The sequence below is a fragment of the Sorex fumeus genome, unplaced genomic scaffold, assembly GCF_029834395.1.
Source record: "Sorex fumeus unplaced genomic scaffold, SorFum_2.1 ptg000047l, whole genome shotgun sequence".
Lineage (NCBI taxonomy): Eukaryota > Metazoa > Chordata > Mammalia > Eulipotyphla > Soricidae > Sorex > Sorex fumeus.
The window spans coordinates 48155924-48168724 of record NW_026606104.1 but is presented as its reverse complement, the minus strand read 5'-3'; the positions used below and the strand labels follow the sequence as shown (position 1 = coordinate 48168724).

At 59.9% G+C, this 12801-nt stretch overlaps 1 protein-coding gene across 1 annotated transcript; it reads left to right on the top strand.

Moving 5' to 3' along the window:
• The first annotated feature begins 5155 nt into the window (after window positions 1-5155).
• On the top strand, window positions 5156-12041 carry FNDC5 (fibronectin type III domain containing 5). Its single transcript, XM_056123479.1, has 7 exons — window positions 5156-5197; window positions 6664-6969; window positions 8211-8326; window positions 8828-9023; window positions 9249-9338; window positions 11252-11385; window positions 11716-12041. The coding sequence occupies exons 2-7, from the start codon at window positions 6765-6767 to the stop codon at window positions 11719-11721; spliced, it is 747 nt and encodes a 248-aa protein (XP_055979454.1). The 5' UTR covers window positions 5156-5197; window positions 6664-6764; the 3' UTR covers window positions 11722-12041.
• The last annotated feature ends 760 nt before the right edge of the window (window positions 12042-12801 follow it).

The following is a 12801-nucleotide window of genomic DNA, read 5'->3' as shown; positions in this document are numbered from 1 at the left end:
AACCCATGACCTGGGCTAACCTAAGCCCCTGACGCACTGCTCTTGGGGGATTGAGGCATTTTGGTGTTTTTTTTTTTCTCCAGAGTTTTGTTTATTTGTTGGTTTTTGGACCACACTTGGTGGTGCTCAGGACTTACTCCTGATTCTGCATTCAGAAATCACTCCTGGCAGGCTCAGGGGGCCATGTACAATGCCAGGGATCAAACCTGGCTTGGCAGCGTGGAAGGCAAGATGGTTCCCTCTGGCCTCAGAGCATCTGTGGTCTGACACTGAGAAACTCTAAAGTGAAAGCTGGGCCCAGGGCTTGGAGCAGACAAGGGCAGGGTGTTGCCACTAACTGGCTGTGTGATGTCAGGCAAGATCCCAGACCTCTCTGTTCTGTCAGAGAGGAGCTCAGTCATTTGAGTCTCTAAACAGAGGGAGACTTGAGATTTTCTTCACCCAAAGAGAAGACCAGAGAGATAGCTCAGGGGGCTGCAGCTTGTGCCTTCCTTGTGGCCGGCCACAGTTCAATCCCTGACCTCTCACACAGTCCTGCCAGCGATCCTGAGCACAGGGCCAGGAGCAAGTCCTGAGCACTGCTTGATGTGGCTACCCCCCAAAAAATGGTTAAGAGGAGGCCTTTATGCATCCTTGCTTCCTCCGTTCCTCCCTTCCTCTCTCCCTTCCTTCCCTTTCACCCACCACCATCCCTTCCACCACTCTTTTGTGTGGATTTTATTATCCTTTTCCAGTTCAAGAGAAGGCTCAGAGAGGTGGAGTAATGGGCCCAGGTCTCTCAGCCAGGGGGTCTGGCTCAGAAACCCGCCTCTGGAGGGCCAATCCCAGCCCCTTTCCCTCTGGTCTCTCCACACTCACCATATGACAACCATCAGACCCAGACAAAGTGTATCCCAACCCTCCATCCACTTTCCTCCTGTCCCTTGTCCTGGCCTGGGATGAGAACTGTCCCTTCCGGCCCAAGAACCATCCCTTCTGGCTAGGAGATTGCAGCCGTGTGTCCAGCTGCACACAGACCATGATCTTGCTTCTGCGGGGAAAGAACTGGAGGTGGAAGAGTCCCGAGCCTGCGGAGGGGGGCAGGGGAAGGGAGGCCCCTCCCAGAGCAGAGCACTAGCACCTCTCTGGAGTTCCCACTCAAGTGGAATCACTTAACCAATTCTTCTCTGGCCTGTGTGTGCCACCTTCCCCACGTACTGTTATCACATTCTCCCCACTCTTTGTTCTTTTTGACTCACAAACCCTAATCAACCACCTTTTTTTTTTTTTTTGCAGAGTGGGGCAGGGGAGTGCTCCCAGTGGTGCTTGGGGGCTCAAGGCCACTCCCAGGAGTTATTGGACCAGGTGGCAAACCACCAGAGTAAGCCCTGATGATGCTTGAACACTAGGTTTTTTAACTTTCCTAAACAGACCGACCCAGTTTACTCCTGCCCCAGGACCTTTGCACCTGCTGATTCCGTGCCCATGGCACTCTTCTTTGAAGTGTGTGAGCTGTGTTATGCCTGCCTCCTTTCTCTTTTTGGCTCTCAGTTTAAATGTCAGTCCCTTGGACTCTATGACCCAGTATTAGTTGGTTGACCATCCTTACAACTTTACTCCAATTTTTCTTTGTGACTCTGAAGAGATTTTGGTTAGTCTTTCACAGACTTATTACTTGGGTATTGCTGGTACAACTGAGCTTCCTGGGGCCAAGGACATTGCCACCTTGTTTAAAGCAGTGTCTCTGGAACTCACCATAGCTCCTGGCACTGGTGGGCTCAGAAAGATTGTGTCAAATAAACATTGCCCTTCCCTGCTTGGATGTCTCCGACAAGCATGGAAGAGTCTTCAAATCCAATCCTAGGGCCGGAGAGACAGTACAGGGACACTTGCCTTGCACGTGGCCAACCCTGGTTCGATCCTTGGATCCAGATATGGTCCCCTGAATACCTCCAGGAGCAACCCCTGATCAAGGAGAAGCTCCTGAGCACTGGTGGGTGTGGCCCAATCCACTCCCCTCCCAAATAAAATCCAGTTCTCTTTTCCTGAACTGTAGGATCACAGAGCAACTTGCAACCCTTCCTGCCACCCTCCTCTGCCATCCCATCTTTTTCTTCCCCGTTCACAGTGTTCTCTTGGGCCAAAGGTCCTGTTCTCTTCTGCTCCTTATCCCATTTTTGACTAATTCCCACCTTAATATAGGTTTCACCTCCTCTCAGAAGCCCTCCTGGCTTTCCTTCCAAGTTAATACTCTCTCCTAGCTGCTGTTTTATTTTGTTTTCTGGGGAGGGATGTTGGGGGCCCTCAGGATTTACTCCTGGCTCTGCATTCAGGGATTATTCCTGGTGAGTGTGGGGACTGTATGGCATGCTGGGGATTGAACCTGGGTCAGCCCGGGTCAAAGTGTCTCACCCGCTGTGCCTTTGCTGTGGCCCCTCTCTTGGCCACTGTTGCTCCTCATCCCTCCCGGGCAGAGGGAGTTCTCTCTCTGCGTGGTTAGGGAATCCTAGCTCTGGATTCTCTCTCCCGCTCTACCACTGGAGATCCTCAAGGACTGAGGCCAATCTACATTCAGCCATTCTGTAAGAGAGTGGGGCACTCCTGGAGGGACTCCAAGACCAGGTGGGGCCGGCCTCGAACCTGGGCTCCTGCATGCTAAGCAAGCGCTCCAGGTTTGAGTCATCGCCCTGTCCTGGGACCAGGTCACAGCGACTTGGTCACCTGGTCTCAGCACCCAAACCTAGCTCAAGCTCATCTGGTCCAGGGTTTCAGGGAACATCAAGCTGGGCTGGCCTCATCATGTCCGTGATGGAGGATGGGGGAACAGACAACTCAGACTTCCATCTGTCACTTTCTTCCATTTCTTCCATGCAAGTAACTCTCTGTCTCTGTCTCTGTTTCTGTCTCTGTCTCTCTCTCTCCCCCTCTCTCCCTCTTTCACTGTTTTTAGGTTTTGGGGTCACACCTGGCAGTGCTCAGGGATTACTCCTGACTTGTGCTCGAGAATCACTCCTGGTGGTGGTCAGAGGGGCATCTGTGGTGCTGGGGATCAAACCCAGGTTGGCCATATGCAAGGCAAGTACCTTACCCCTTACCTGCTCTACTATCTCTCCAGCCCACTTTCTCTGGTTTAACGTCAATTTCCTTATCTGTAAAATGGGTACGACCAACTTAATGTCTCAGGATCATGAAGATTCAAGACATTTCGTGCATGTATGTGATTTGTGAACACATAGATGATGTTGAATAGGTCATCCCTTCTGGATCAGCTTGGTTCTGGGCTTGGTCAATTGCCATTCAACCTGAAAGCCTCTCTGACCCCGCAGGAAGGGAGACTTGGGTCCTCCACCTAGCGCAGAGCTCTGGATTCTTATCCTGTGGTGCAGTCTCTGGAGGTTAAAGCAGGGTGCAGGAGGTCTATATTAGGCCCTGAACATGAACCCAGGATCTCCAGCTGTGTGACCCAGAGTAAGTCACCAGACCTCTGCACATCCCAACCTTCTCATTTGGAATAATAGAATTTACTGATACGTCAATTTACTGGTTGGGATGTGGTACACTGGGGAAGCCCATGTGTAGCCCCTCACATGTGTCAGAACCTGGGCTTGATCCCTGGCACCAGAAAAAAAAAGCAGCCATTTGTCAGTCTAAGACTCAAAATAACATAACATGGACAAGAGTCAGTTCTGGAGCCAGAGTGATAAAACAGCAGGCAGGGCACTCACCTTGCATGTAACTGACCTGGGTTCAATCCCTGGTGTCCCATATAGTCCCCTGGGCACACTAGGAGTGATTCCTGAGTGCAGAGCCAGGAGTAACCCCTGAGCACAGCAGTGGTCCACACCCTCCCCACCCCACACCCCACCAATTATTGGTAGGTGCTTGATTATTTTATCTCCATAGAGATCTCCTACCCTTCTCCTGATTCTTCCTGTGATCTGTGTGTCACTACATGGCCTATGGCTAGGACTATGATCATGTCTGACTGTGAAGAGGACCGTCCTCACTCTAAATGCTTGCCCGCAGCTTGGAGGTAGCACATGGGTCTTTCATGTGTGAGACGTGAGCTACAGTCCCTAGCACTCAGCGTGTGTGTGTGTGTGGGGGGGGAGTAGTTATCAGGACTCTGGCTTGTGTGCTTACAGCCTGAGTTAGGTGCGGGGGCCCTGGTCAGCCCTGGACACTCAGGAAGACCCAGATGCTCATGACCCACTAGGTGCCAGTGTGGAAGTGGCCAGCCAGCACCCTGAGACACTAGTGGAGTCTTCCAAAGAGAAAAAAAAAGCAGCAGGGAGGAAGGGGTCCAGCCCTCAACCCTCTGCCCGCTCCTTCTTGTCTGCCAGCTGCATTCCTAAAGTGGCGTTCAAAGCCTAGCACTGCCTGGGTGCTCAATTAACGTATGTTGGGAGATGACGCAACAAAGCTGCATGCCACTGCTCTTGGCCCCGCACTAAGCGAGGACAGCATGCAAGTGACGCACAAAAGCAGCAGTCCCGGCAGCCTGCACTGAAGATCAACCCGGGTGCTCCCAACCCCCACCCCCACCCCCCACACACAGTTCCTCCCCTCCCAGCCCAATTCTCCCTCGTCGTCGTCGTCTGGCTCCTGAAAGGACTCTTCCCAGCTTTGAGCAGCCAAGAACCAGCTTCACCAGACCCAGAAGACCGCACGCTCAAAACCACAACACTCGCGGTGCTCCCGCCACCCGCGCCCTCTGCCCACCCTAACGACCCCCCCCCCCCCCCCCGCAGCCTCCCCCATCCTGTTCCAGCGCCCAGACTCAAGTCCTGGTCCCGATATCTGCCTGGGGCTATACGCGTGGAGGCCAGCAGGTGGCGCTCAGGCGCCCCTTTCCCCCGCGAGGGACCGGACCCCAGCGCGACCCCCTCCCAGCTTCCCTTTCTGCCCCCGCAGCGACCCTCAGGGGCTCTGTGACCCCCTAGCTGACCCCTCTCCTTCCTGCCCGCTCCTGCAATGAGGCCAGTTGCTTCTGCAGGCCCCGTGTCTTCTTTTCCTGCCTGGTGGTGGGGGTGGGGGTGGGGGAGGAGGGGAGAGGGGGCTCCCTCGGGGCCACGCCGCAGCTGGTAGGGCGTGGCGGGGTGGGGTAGCAGCTGCTGGGAGGAGAAGAAAGAGCAGAGCAGAGACGGACGGGGGAGAGGACACAGGGCGCGCCTGGCTCCAGGCTACGCAGGTGGGGGTCCCGGGTTCACCCGGACAGGTATGTGGCCCGGAGAGGACACGGCGGGGCAGGTGTGGGGTGCTGAGGGACCGACCCGCCCGCCTGTTAGATTCTGATGCCCAGCCGAGCCCCCAGCCAGTCCACGCCTGCCTGCACCAGTGGCCAGGTGGAAGTTGGGGGGCAGTGCACCGATCCTGGTGGGACGTGGCCTCTGTTGCTGACTCACTGTGACTCAGTGGCGCCCGGCTGTTCACACCTGAACCTCAGTGTGTGTCTGAAATGGGGGATGAAGATTTCTTTGGGGGGGGCGGGGAGGAGCCTCTTCAGCGGTGCTCAGGGGGCAGGGGCCACACCCAGACATGCTCTGGCAGGCCGAAGCTGCCGGGCTGTTCCTGCTCTTGGTGCTTGGGGACCACCAGGGCCACCCTCTTGGAATTTGGCGTCTCTAGGGCCACAATAGGCCCAGCTTGGGGGCCTCCAGGTAATGCTCAGGCCACGGGAGGCAGGATCAGCCTCAGTCCCTGTCCCAGTCCAGGTACTGTGTCCTGGGCAGCCGGAGGGGGATCCTGAAGACGTTTTGTGGGACAACTGTCAGGTGTCCCCTTTCCAGAAAAGGGTTGGTCCAGAGTCTGAAGATGCCTTGAGCATCCCAAGAAACACCTTCACCTGGGGACTTCAGAGTGGGGCCAGGGGGGCTCCCTCCGAGAGAGGGGTCCCCGCTGTGCCTCACTGCAGGGACTCCGGGGGTCCTCTCATAAGGAAGAGGGTGGCTTTCTCTGCCACCCCAGAATCAGGAAAGGGTGGGCTGGGTGGAAAGTCAGGCGGTGGATGGCACTGGAGTGTCGTAGTGAGGGAAGGTTCTCGAAACTCCTCTCCGGAGCCAGGTTGGCAGCCAAGTCCCCGGGACCCCGCCCCCTCCCCCTCTGAGTCCGGAGCGCATTTACCGCACTTAGGGCCTAGGGCTGGGGGAGGATGGGGGAGGGTGGGGTGGGGTGGGGAGCGCGCCCCTCCCCTCTCCCCTGCTCTTGGGAAGAGATTGTTCCAGATTGTTCTCTGGCGGGGGAGGAGCTGGCACCCGCAAATTCTAGGCTCTCGGGGATTCCGGGGGCGCGGGTTCACTCGGCCGGGTTCTGGGGTCCCATGAGCCCCAAGAGCCCCAAGAGCCCCGCGCTCCCTGTGCCCGGCGGGCGCTCATGGGCCGGCTCCCGAGGGTGACACACGTGTGGCCAGGCCAGCCGGGTGACGCCCGTGCTAGTGAGGGATGTGACCCCGGCACCTCCGGTCTGCACCCCTGCACCTGCCCCGCGCTCACCCGCACTCCCGACCCCCGCCTGCGGCTAGGTCGGGGTCCGGGCACGGGGCCCCGCTGCGGGGCCAGGGCCCGGCGGGCGGCCGGCAGGGCCGGACAGGGCAGGACAGGGCAGGGCAGGGCAGGGCTGGGCAGGGCAGGGGCGGGGCGCGCGGGGCCCCCGCACCCCTCACCCGCCCCCGCGCTCTCCCCGCAGCGGGGGCGCCCCGCCTCCCGGGCGCCCGACGTGGACGCGGCCGCCGCCGCCGCCGCCGCCGCCGCCGCCGCCGCGCGGGAGTCGCTGTCCGCGGAGCCGACATGCAGGCGGCGCGGGGCGGCGCGGGGCGGCGGGGCCGCGGGCCGGAGCGCGAGCGCCAGCGGCCGCCGAGCGCCGCCGCCGCGTCCCCCTGCGCCGCCCCGGGCCCGGCCGCCGCCGCCGCCGCCGCCGCCATGGCCCGCGGGCCGCCCCGCGCCGCGCTGCGCCTGTGGCTGGGCTGCGTCTGCCTCGCGCTGGTGCAGGCGGGTAAGGGGGCCCCGGCGGGAGGGGCGGGCGCGCCGGGCTCCCCCCGCCCAGCCCCCGAGCCCGCGGGTCCCTTCCCCGGAGCCTCCCCGCCGGCTCTCTGCGCCCCTGACCTCGCCCCCGGCCTCCCCCGCCCTCCTGACCTCCAGCACCCCGGCCCTCCCCTGCCCCGGCTGCTGGGGGCCGGGGACCCCCCAGTGCCTCCTCCAGGCCCCCGAACCCCGGCCTAGGCTTCCCGAGCCCCTAGCGCGCTCCTCTGACCGGGAGCAGCCGAGGACACGGCCCCCTCCTTGGCCTCCCCGCTGTCCCCACCGCCCGCAGGCCGGCTCCCGGGTGCTGGAGGGTGTGAGGAGGTGGGGCCGACACCCCGGGGCCCGGGTGAGGGCCCGGCCCAGACTGGTGCAGTGAGTGTGCCCGGGCCTCTGATGCGGGTCCTGGCCTGGCCTCCCGCTGCCTCTCCCTCCATCCATCTTCCTGGCCCAGCTTCCCTCCCTCGCCCTCCCTCCCTTCCTCCCGCCGTCTGCGGCCACCTGTCTCTGTCCCTCTCTGCTCTCTCGTGGCCACCCTTTGGACTGAGGACCACGACCGCGGCTCTCTGGCGGGCCTTCCCGTCCCAGCCACTTCCCCTGGGAGTCACAGAAGCCGGGTGACCCCACTGCCCTTTTCTTGGAAGGGTCCGCCTCCCTGCTGTCTCTGCTTCTGGTCTCTTCTGGACCCAGTGCCCCTGCCCCCACCCCTTCCGCCTGGCCAGGGTACAGAGGGGTACCTGCAGACCCTCCCCCAGGCTCCTTTCTGCCCAGGTCACCGCAGTCCCCAAGGCGCCACTCCTAAGCCTAGCTCCCCTCGCAAGTTCACCCTCCTTGGCCTTGCTCCACCTCTGGCTCTTTCTCCTGCTCATCATGCTATGTGCTAGAAAGAGCACTGGGTTAGGAGTCCTTTAGCCGCTCTCCCTGAGACTCACCTGCTGCTGCTGCTGCTGCAGCCCCGAATGTTCTCCCTTAGACCTGTCCGTCTTCTTACTGCACCTCAACACTGAGCCTGGGGCGGGCATGGGGAGTGGGGGACACTGTGTCTAGCCAGGTCACCGGGAGGGACTGGGGCCTTCCCCACCTGGCTGCTCCGATCAGGAGCTAAGGCCCGTCTCTCTCCCCACCCATGGCCTTCCCCTGGGTCCCAAGGAGGAAATGCTGGGCCTGGGCCTCCGGTCAAGGGGTGCTCAGGCCCAGGTGCCCCCTGCCCCTCAGACAACCCCTCGGCCCCAGTGAATGTCACCGTCAGGCACCTCAAGGCCAACTCTGCAGTGGTGAGCTGGGATGTCCTAGAGGATGAGGTTGTCATCGGATTTGCCATCTCTCAGCAGGTACCCTCAGGGGCCCCAGGGAAGTGGGGGTGCGGGAGAACGGGAGTGGGAGCAGGAGACTGAGCAGAAAGCGGTGCAGATGATTCCACTGGGGGCCCCGGGCGGGGACCAGTCAGGCCGTGTGGGGAGGCCTTGAAGTGGCCCCTGGGTTTTGCTTTTTTTTTTTTTCTTTTTTGATAGAAGGTCCACCCAGTTGTGCACACGGCTTACTCCTGGCTCTGTGCTCAGGGATCACTCCTGGCAATGCTCCAGCGACCAGGAATCGAACCCGGGGTCGCTGTGTGCAAGGCAGGAGCCTTCCGTGCTGTCCTAACTCTCGGGCCCAGGGGGTGGTTTTCATTTGAACCCAAGTGTAGGGCCTGGCGCCACGTGTATATGTCTAGCGTGGGGGAACTTTCCGTCCTCTCGGAACCTCTGTTTCCTCTGGAGAGATGGAGAGGAAACCTCCGGGCATAGATGGGGTGGCCGCACCCCGATGGTGCCTAAGTGTCTCTTCCGCAGAAGAAGGACGTGCGGATGCTGCGCTTCATCCAGGAGGTGAACACCACGACGCGCTCGTGTGCCCTGTGGGACCTGGAGGAGGACACGGAGTACATCGTGCACGTGCAGGCCATCTCCATCCAGGGCCAGAGCCCCGCCAGCGAGCCGGTGCTGTTCAAGACGCCCCGCGAGGCGGAGAAGACGCCCAATCACAAAGGCAGGCGAGGGTAGCACGGGCAGCTGCGTCTGGGCACCCCCGTCCCCTCCTTCCTGCCAAGCAGTGTCCACGAGCAAGCCCGGGACTGGGTCTGTGCTAAGCCCCAGCCTGCCTCTGCCGTGCCGTCACCGTGGTGAATGTGCAAGGCCCGGAGGAAGTGGGACTGGCTGTCTTAGGGGAGCTGGGGAGGGGGAGAGGGCCCCAGCTTTGTCCATCTCTCCCCAGATGAGGTGACCATGAAGGAGATGGGGCGAAACCAGCAGCTGCGGACGGGCGAGGTGCTCATCATCGTCGTGGTCCTGTTCATGTGGGCTGGTGAGTCCCCACTCAGCCCAGCCACCACTAACCGCCGGGGGCGGGGGGAAAAAGAGGGTCCTGGCGAGACCCCTTCTCTCACAGAAGCCAAGAGCAAGGAGCTGACCGGGAGGGGAGGGTGGCCCCTCTGTTCATCCACTCCTCACAGGAGAATGGAGTGGGTCGAGCACTGCCTTGCACTGGGATGGGGACGGGTGGCGGGTACCTGCCCTTGCCTCCTTCAGGGACGGTGGTGGCTCCCAGACTGGCTGCCCCCGCGGCCCCTCTTCCTCCACAGGGCTGGGCCAGTGGCTGCTCCTCCATTTTTGGTCCTCAGTGCCTCAGTGGACTTTGTTGTTCGAGGCTCTGGGGTCCCTTCCATGAGATGTCCCTCCTGCTTGCTGCCCCTCAGCACCTCCGTCTGCCCCTCAGTGTGTCTCTTGGTTAACTAGGCTCAGGTCTTTGTTTTCTGTGAGCTCCCTGAGGATATGAAAAAAAATTTCAAGTTTTGTGGGGGGTAGGAGAGTTGGGGCCACACACCACAGTGCTCAGGGGCTACTCAGGGATCACTTCTGGAGGGGCTCAGGGACTAGATATAGACTCAGGGATCAAATGGGGAAGGTGGGGACGGGGGGGAAGGGCCTTGCGTATCTCTCCCTCTCCAAGTATTGTCTTGGCCCTCAGTCCAGTCACTGTTCACTGGATGGCCGCCCCTTTCCAGGGTGCAGTGCTCCAGCAATGACAAAGAGCCCCGTGCTTCCAGGGAACTCGGCGTCGCCGGCGCCAGGCCGAGCATAACGATAATTCAGTGTGATGACTGTTCCGAGAGTCCCGTGTGTGGGAGCAGAGGAGAGGCACCCCAAGCCAGGTCCAAGAGCAGGAACCACAACAAGGACAGGAAAGGGCCTGGCCAGCTGAGCTTTGAAGGGTGAATAGAAGTTCACCCTGGAGACCCTCCTTCTCTCCCCTCACCCCCCGGCCCCAGGAAGGGGTTTTCTGGGCACATTCGAGAAACAAATGAAGCTCAGTCTGGCTCAGGGAGCTTGTGACCTCAAATAGAAGTTGTGTGTTGGAACGGCGGGAGGGGCCAGGCAGAACCGGGGGGTGGGGTGGTGGGGGGGACTGTGTCCTTCGGCAGGTAGAGAAACGGGGACTTACAGCAATGAGCAGGTAGGGGGAAAAAGGATTGGATGAGAGGGGAGGTTTGCGCTATTAGACTGGCAAAGACGGCGTTTACATAACCATAAGCGGAGTAAATTAACCCACAATGTGATGTAATTTTATTATTCTGATGGGGATGCAAGCTGGGGAGTGTTTGGGCCTTATCTACCCTGGTGACAAGTCAACAGATAATAGCTGAGAGCAGAGAGCTTAGGAAACACACCCCGAATACCAGACAGATAGAGGTGGGAAAGGGGGAGACATGGCAGGAATTAGAGTTGGCTGCCTTCTGGAAACGGACTTTCCAAAAATAGGATGTCCGTGTATTATCACTTTGCTGACAATAAACACCGAGCAAAGGGCAGGTCCCGAGTTCACCTCCAAGCCACTGCTGAGTGACCTTGAGGAAGTTAGGGCAGCTGAAACACGCCCCTGACTCACAGCCTGGGGGCGACAGTGGCCACCCCCGGGAGGGTGTGAGCCCACTGAGACATACCAGACCGTGCCAGTGTCAGAGGCCAGGTGTGTGTGCAGAGGCTGCTGTACTTTGGGGGATCCCTCAGAGGTGTGAGGGAGGAGAGGGGGCCCCCAGAGGCCGGTTGTGCAAAGATCACTCAGTGGCAGTGAAGGGTCTGGGACGGGGCAGAAGGGGGCTGTTACAGCAGTTAAAGGGGAGCAGCGGGGGCTCACCCCTTCAGGGGTTCTGCAAGTATTTGCAGGGCCTGGGCCTGGGTGTCCGGCCTCCGACCGCTGTCCCTCGCCCCCGGCCCCAGGTGTCATTGCACTCTTCTGCCGTCAGTATGACATTATCAAGGACAACGAGCCCAATAACAACAAGGAAAAAACCAAGAGCGCGTCTGAAACTAGTACCCCGGAGCACCAAGGCGGGGGTCTTCTCCGCAGTAAGGTGAGGGCCACCCCTGGGCCAGGGTGGGCTGCGTCCCGCCTGTGCACTCACAGGCACCCCTGCTTGGCAGAAGGCTTGGCTCGGGGCCTGGCCTGGCTGCAGCTGGGCACTGCCTCAGCTTGGTGCCGTCGGGGACTCGGGACGTTGCAGTTTGCTTTTGGAACCTCTCCTTTGGCTGCGTGCCAGGGGTCGCTGGGCATTCATAGAGGGCGGTGGGAGCGGGAGCAAAAGTCTGGGTTGGTGCCAGGTTGCGAGAGGAGGGGTCAGGGCGTCCGTCTGCCCCGGCTCAGGCAGGCGCTTCACCGCTTTGTGCTTCCCTCCGTGAAACAGATATGAGCCCCGGGGCAGGGCTGGCTCTGGGCAGCTCGAAGACAGACAGTAGAGAAAGCGGGAGGATCTCCTGGTTCTGAGGATTAGCCAACAAGCATCTTCTCCCCCTCCATCTCCTTACACCCTCTGGCTTACTGTCCTCTCTCGGCTTCTCTCTTCCGGCGTGTTTTCCCGAAGTCTCTTCAGAAACCCCATCTCCAGCTCCGCAGCGTCAGTGACTGAGGCTGCGCCCAGAGGCGGGAGGCAAGAACAGCCAGTGGGATGGCTGTTCTGGGGGCAGATGGGGGGCTCAGGGTGGGCCCGGGCCCTGCAGCGAGTGAGGCGGAAGCTGGGCTGGAGAAGGCCGCAGCCAGGCAGGCCGGGCAGGGCTACGGGCCGAGAGCCGGGCCTTGAGGCTGCAGCCCTGCGGCTCTCTTTCTCCTGCGTCCTCTCCCTGTTTCCATCCAGCTTGCAAGAAGTCTTATCTACTCAGTTAGCCCTGGCTGCTTCTCTCCTTTTTTGCCTCCCAGTTTCCAAACAAGCCCACAGCGAACAGCATCGAAGCGTGACTGCCTGTCTGCAGGGAGAAGGATTTCATTTGTCTTCTCGGCTGGTCCGCAGGTCCACGGGCACAGGGAGAGGGAGGAGGTGTGGGGGGGAGGCTCCGCTCTCTGCAGTGCTCTCTCTCTCACCCCCTCATGTCCTGGTGAAGGAGCTGAACTATAAACCCAAATTCTGCAAAAAAAGAAAGAAAGAAAGAAAGAAAGAAAGAAAGAAAGAAAGAAAAGAACAAGCCACAAAACCCCCAGACTTGACCGGCCCCGTTCGGGAAGAGGCAAAGCTGCATGACACACAATCTTCTGCCTCTCCTGGACCGGCTTCCTCTTTGAGAAAAAACGCACAAAGCTCCTGGGAGCTGGCTGGTGCCCGCCTGGCCTCACAGTCTTTTAGGCTAAGCAGCATCAGGGAAGCTGTAGGGCCACCGTCAGACCTTTTCTGGGTCCAGCCCTCAAGGACTTGAGTGTGGTGTGATGTGCAACATTATTAAGTATACTAGATGTCGTCTGTCTTGTCTCTTTTGGAAAACAAAATGAAGGGCTTCACCTT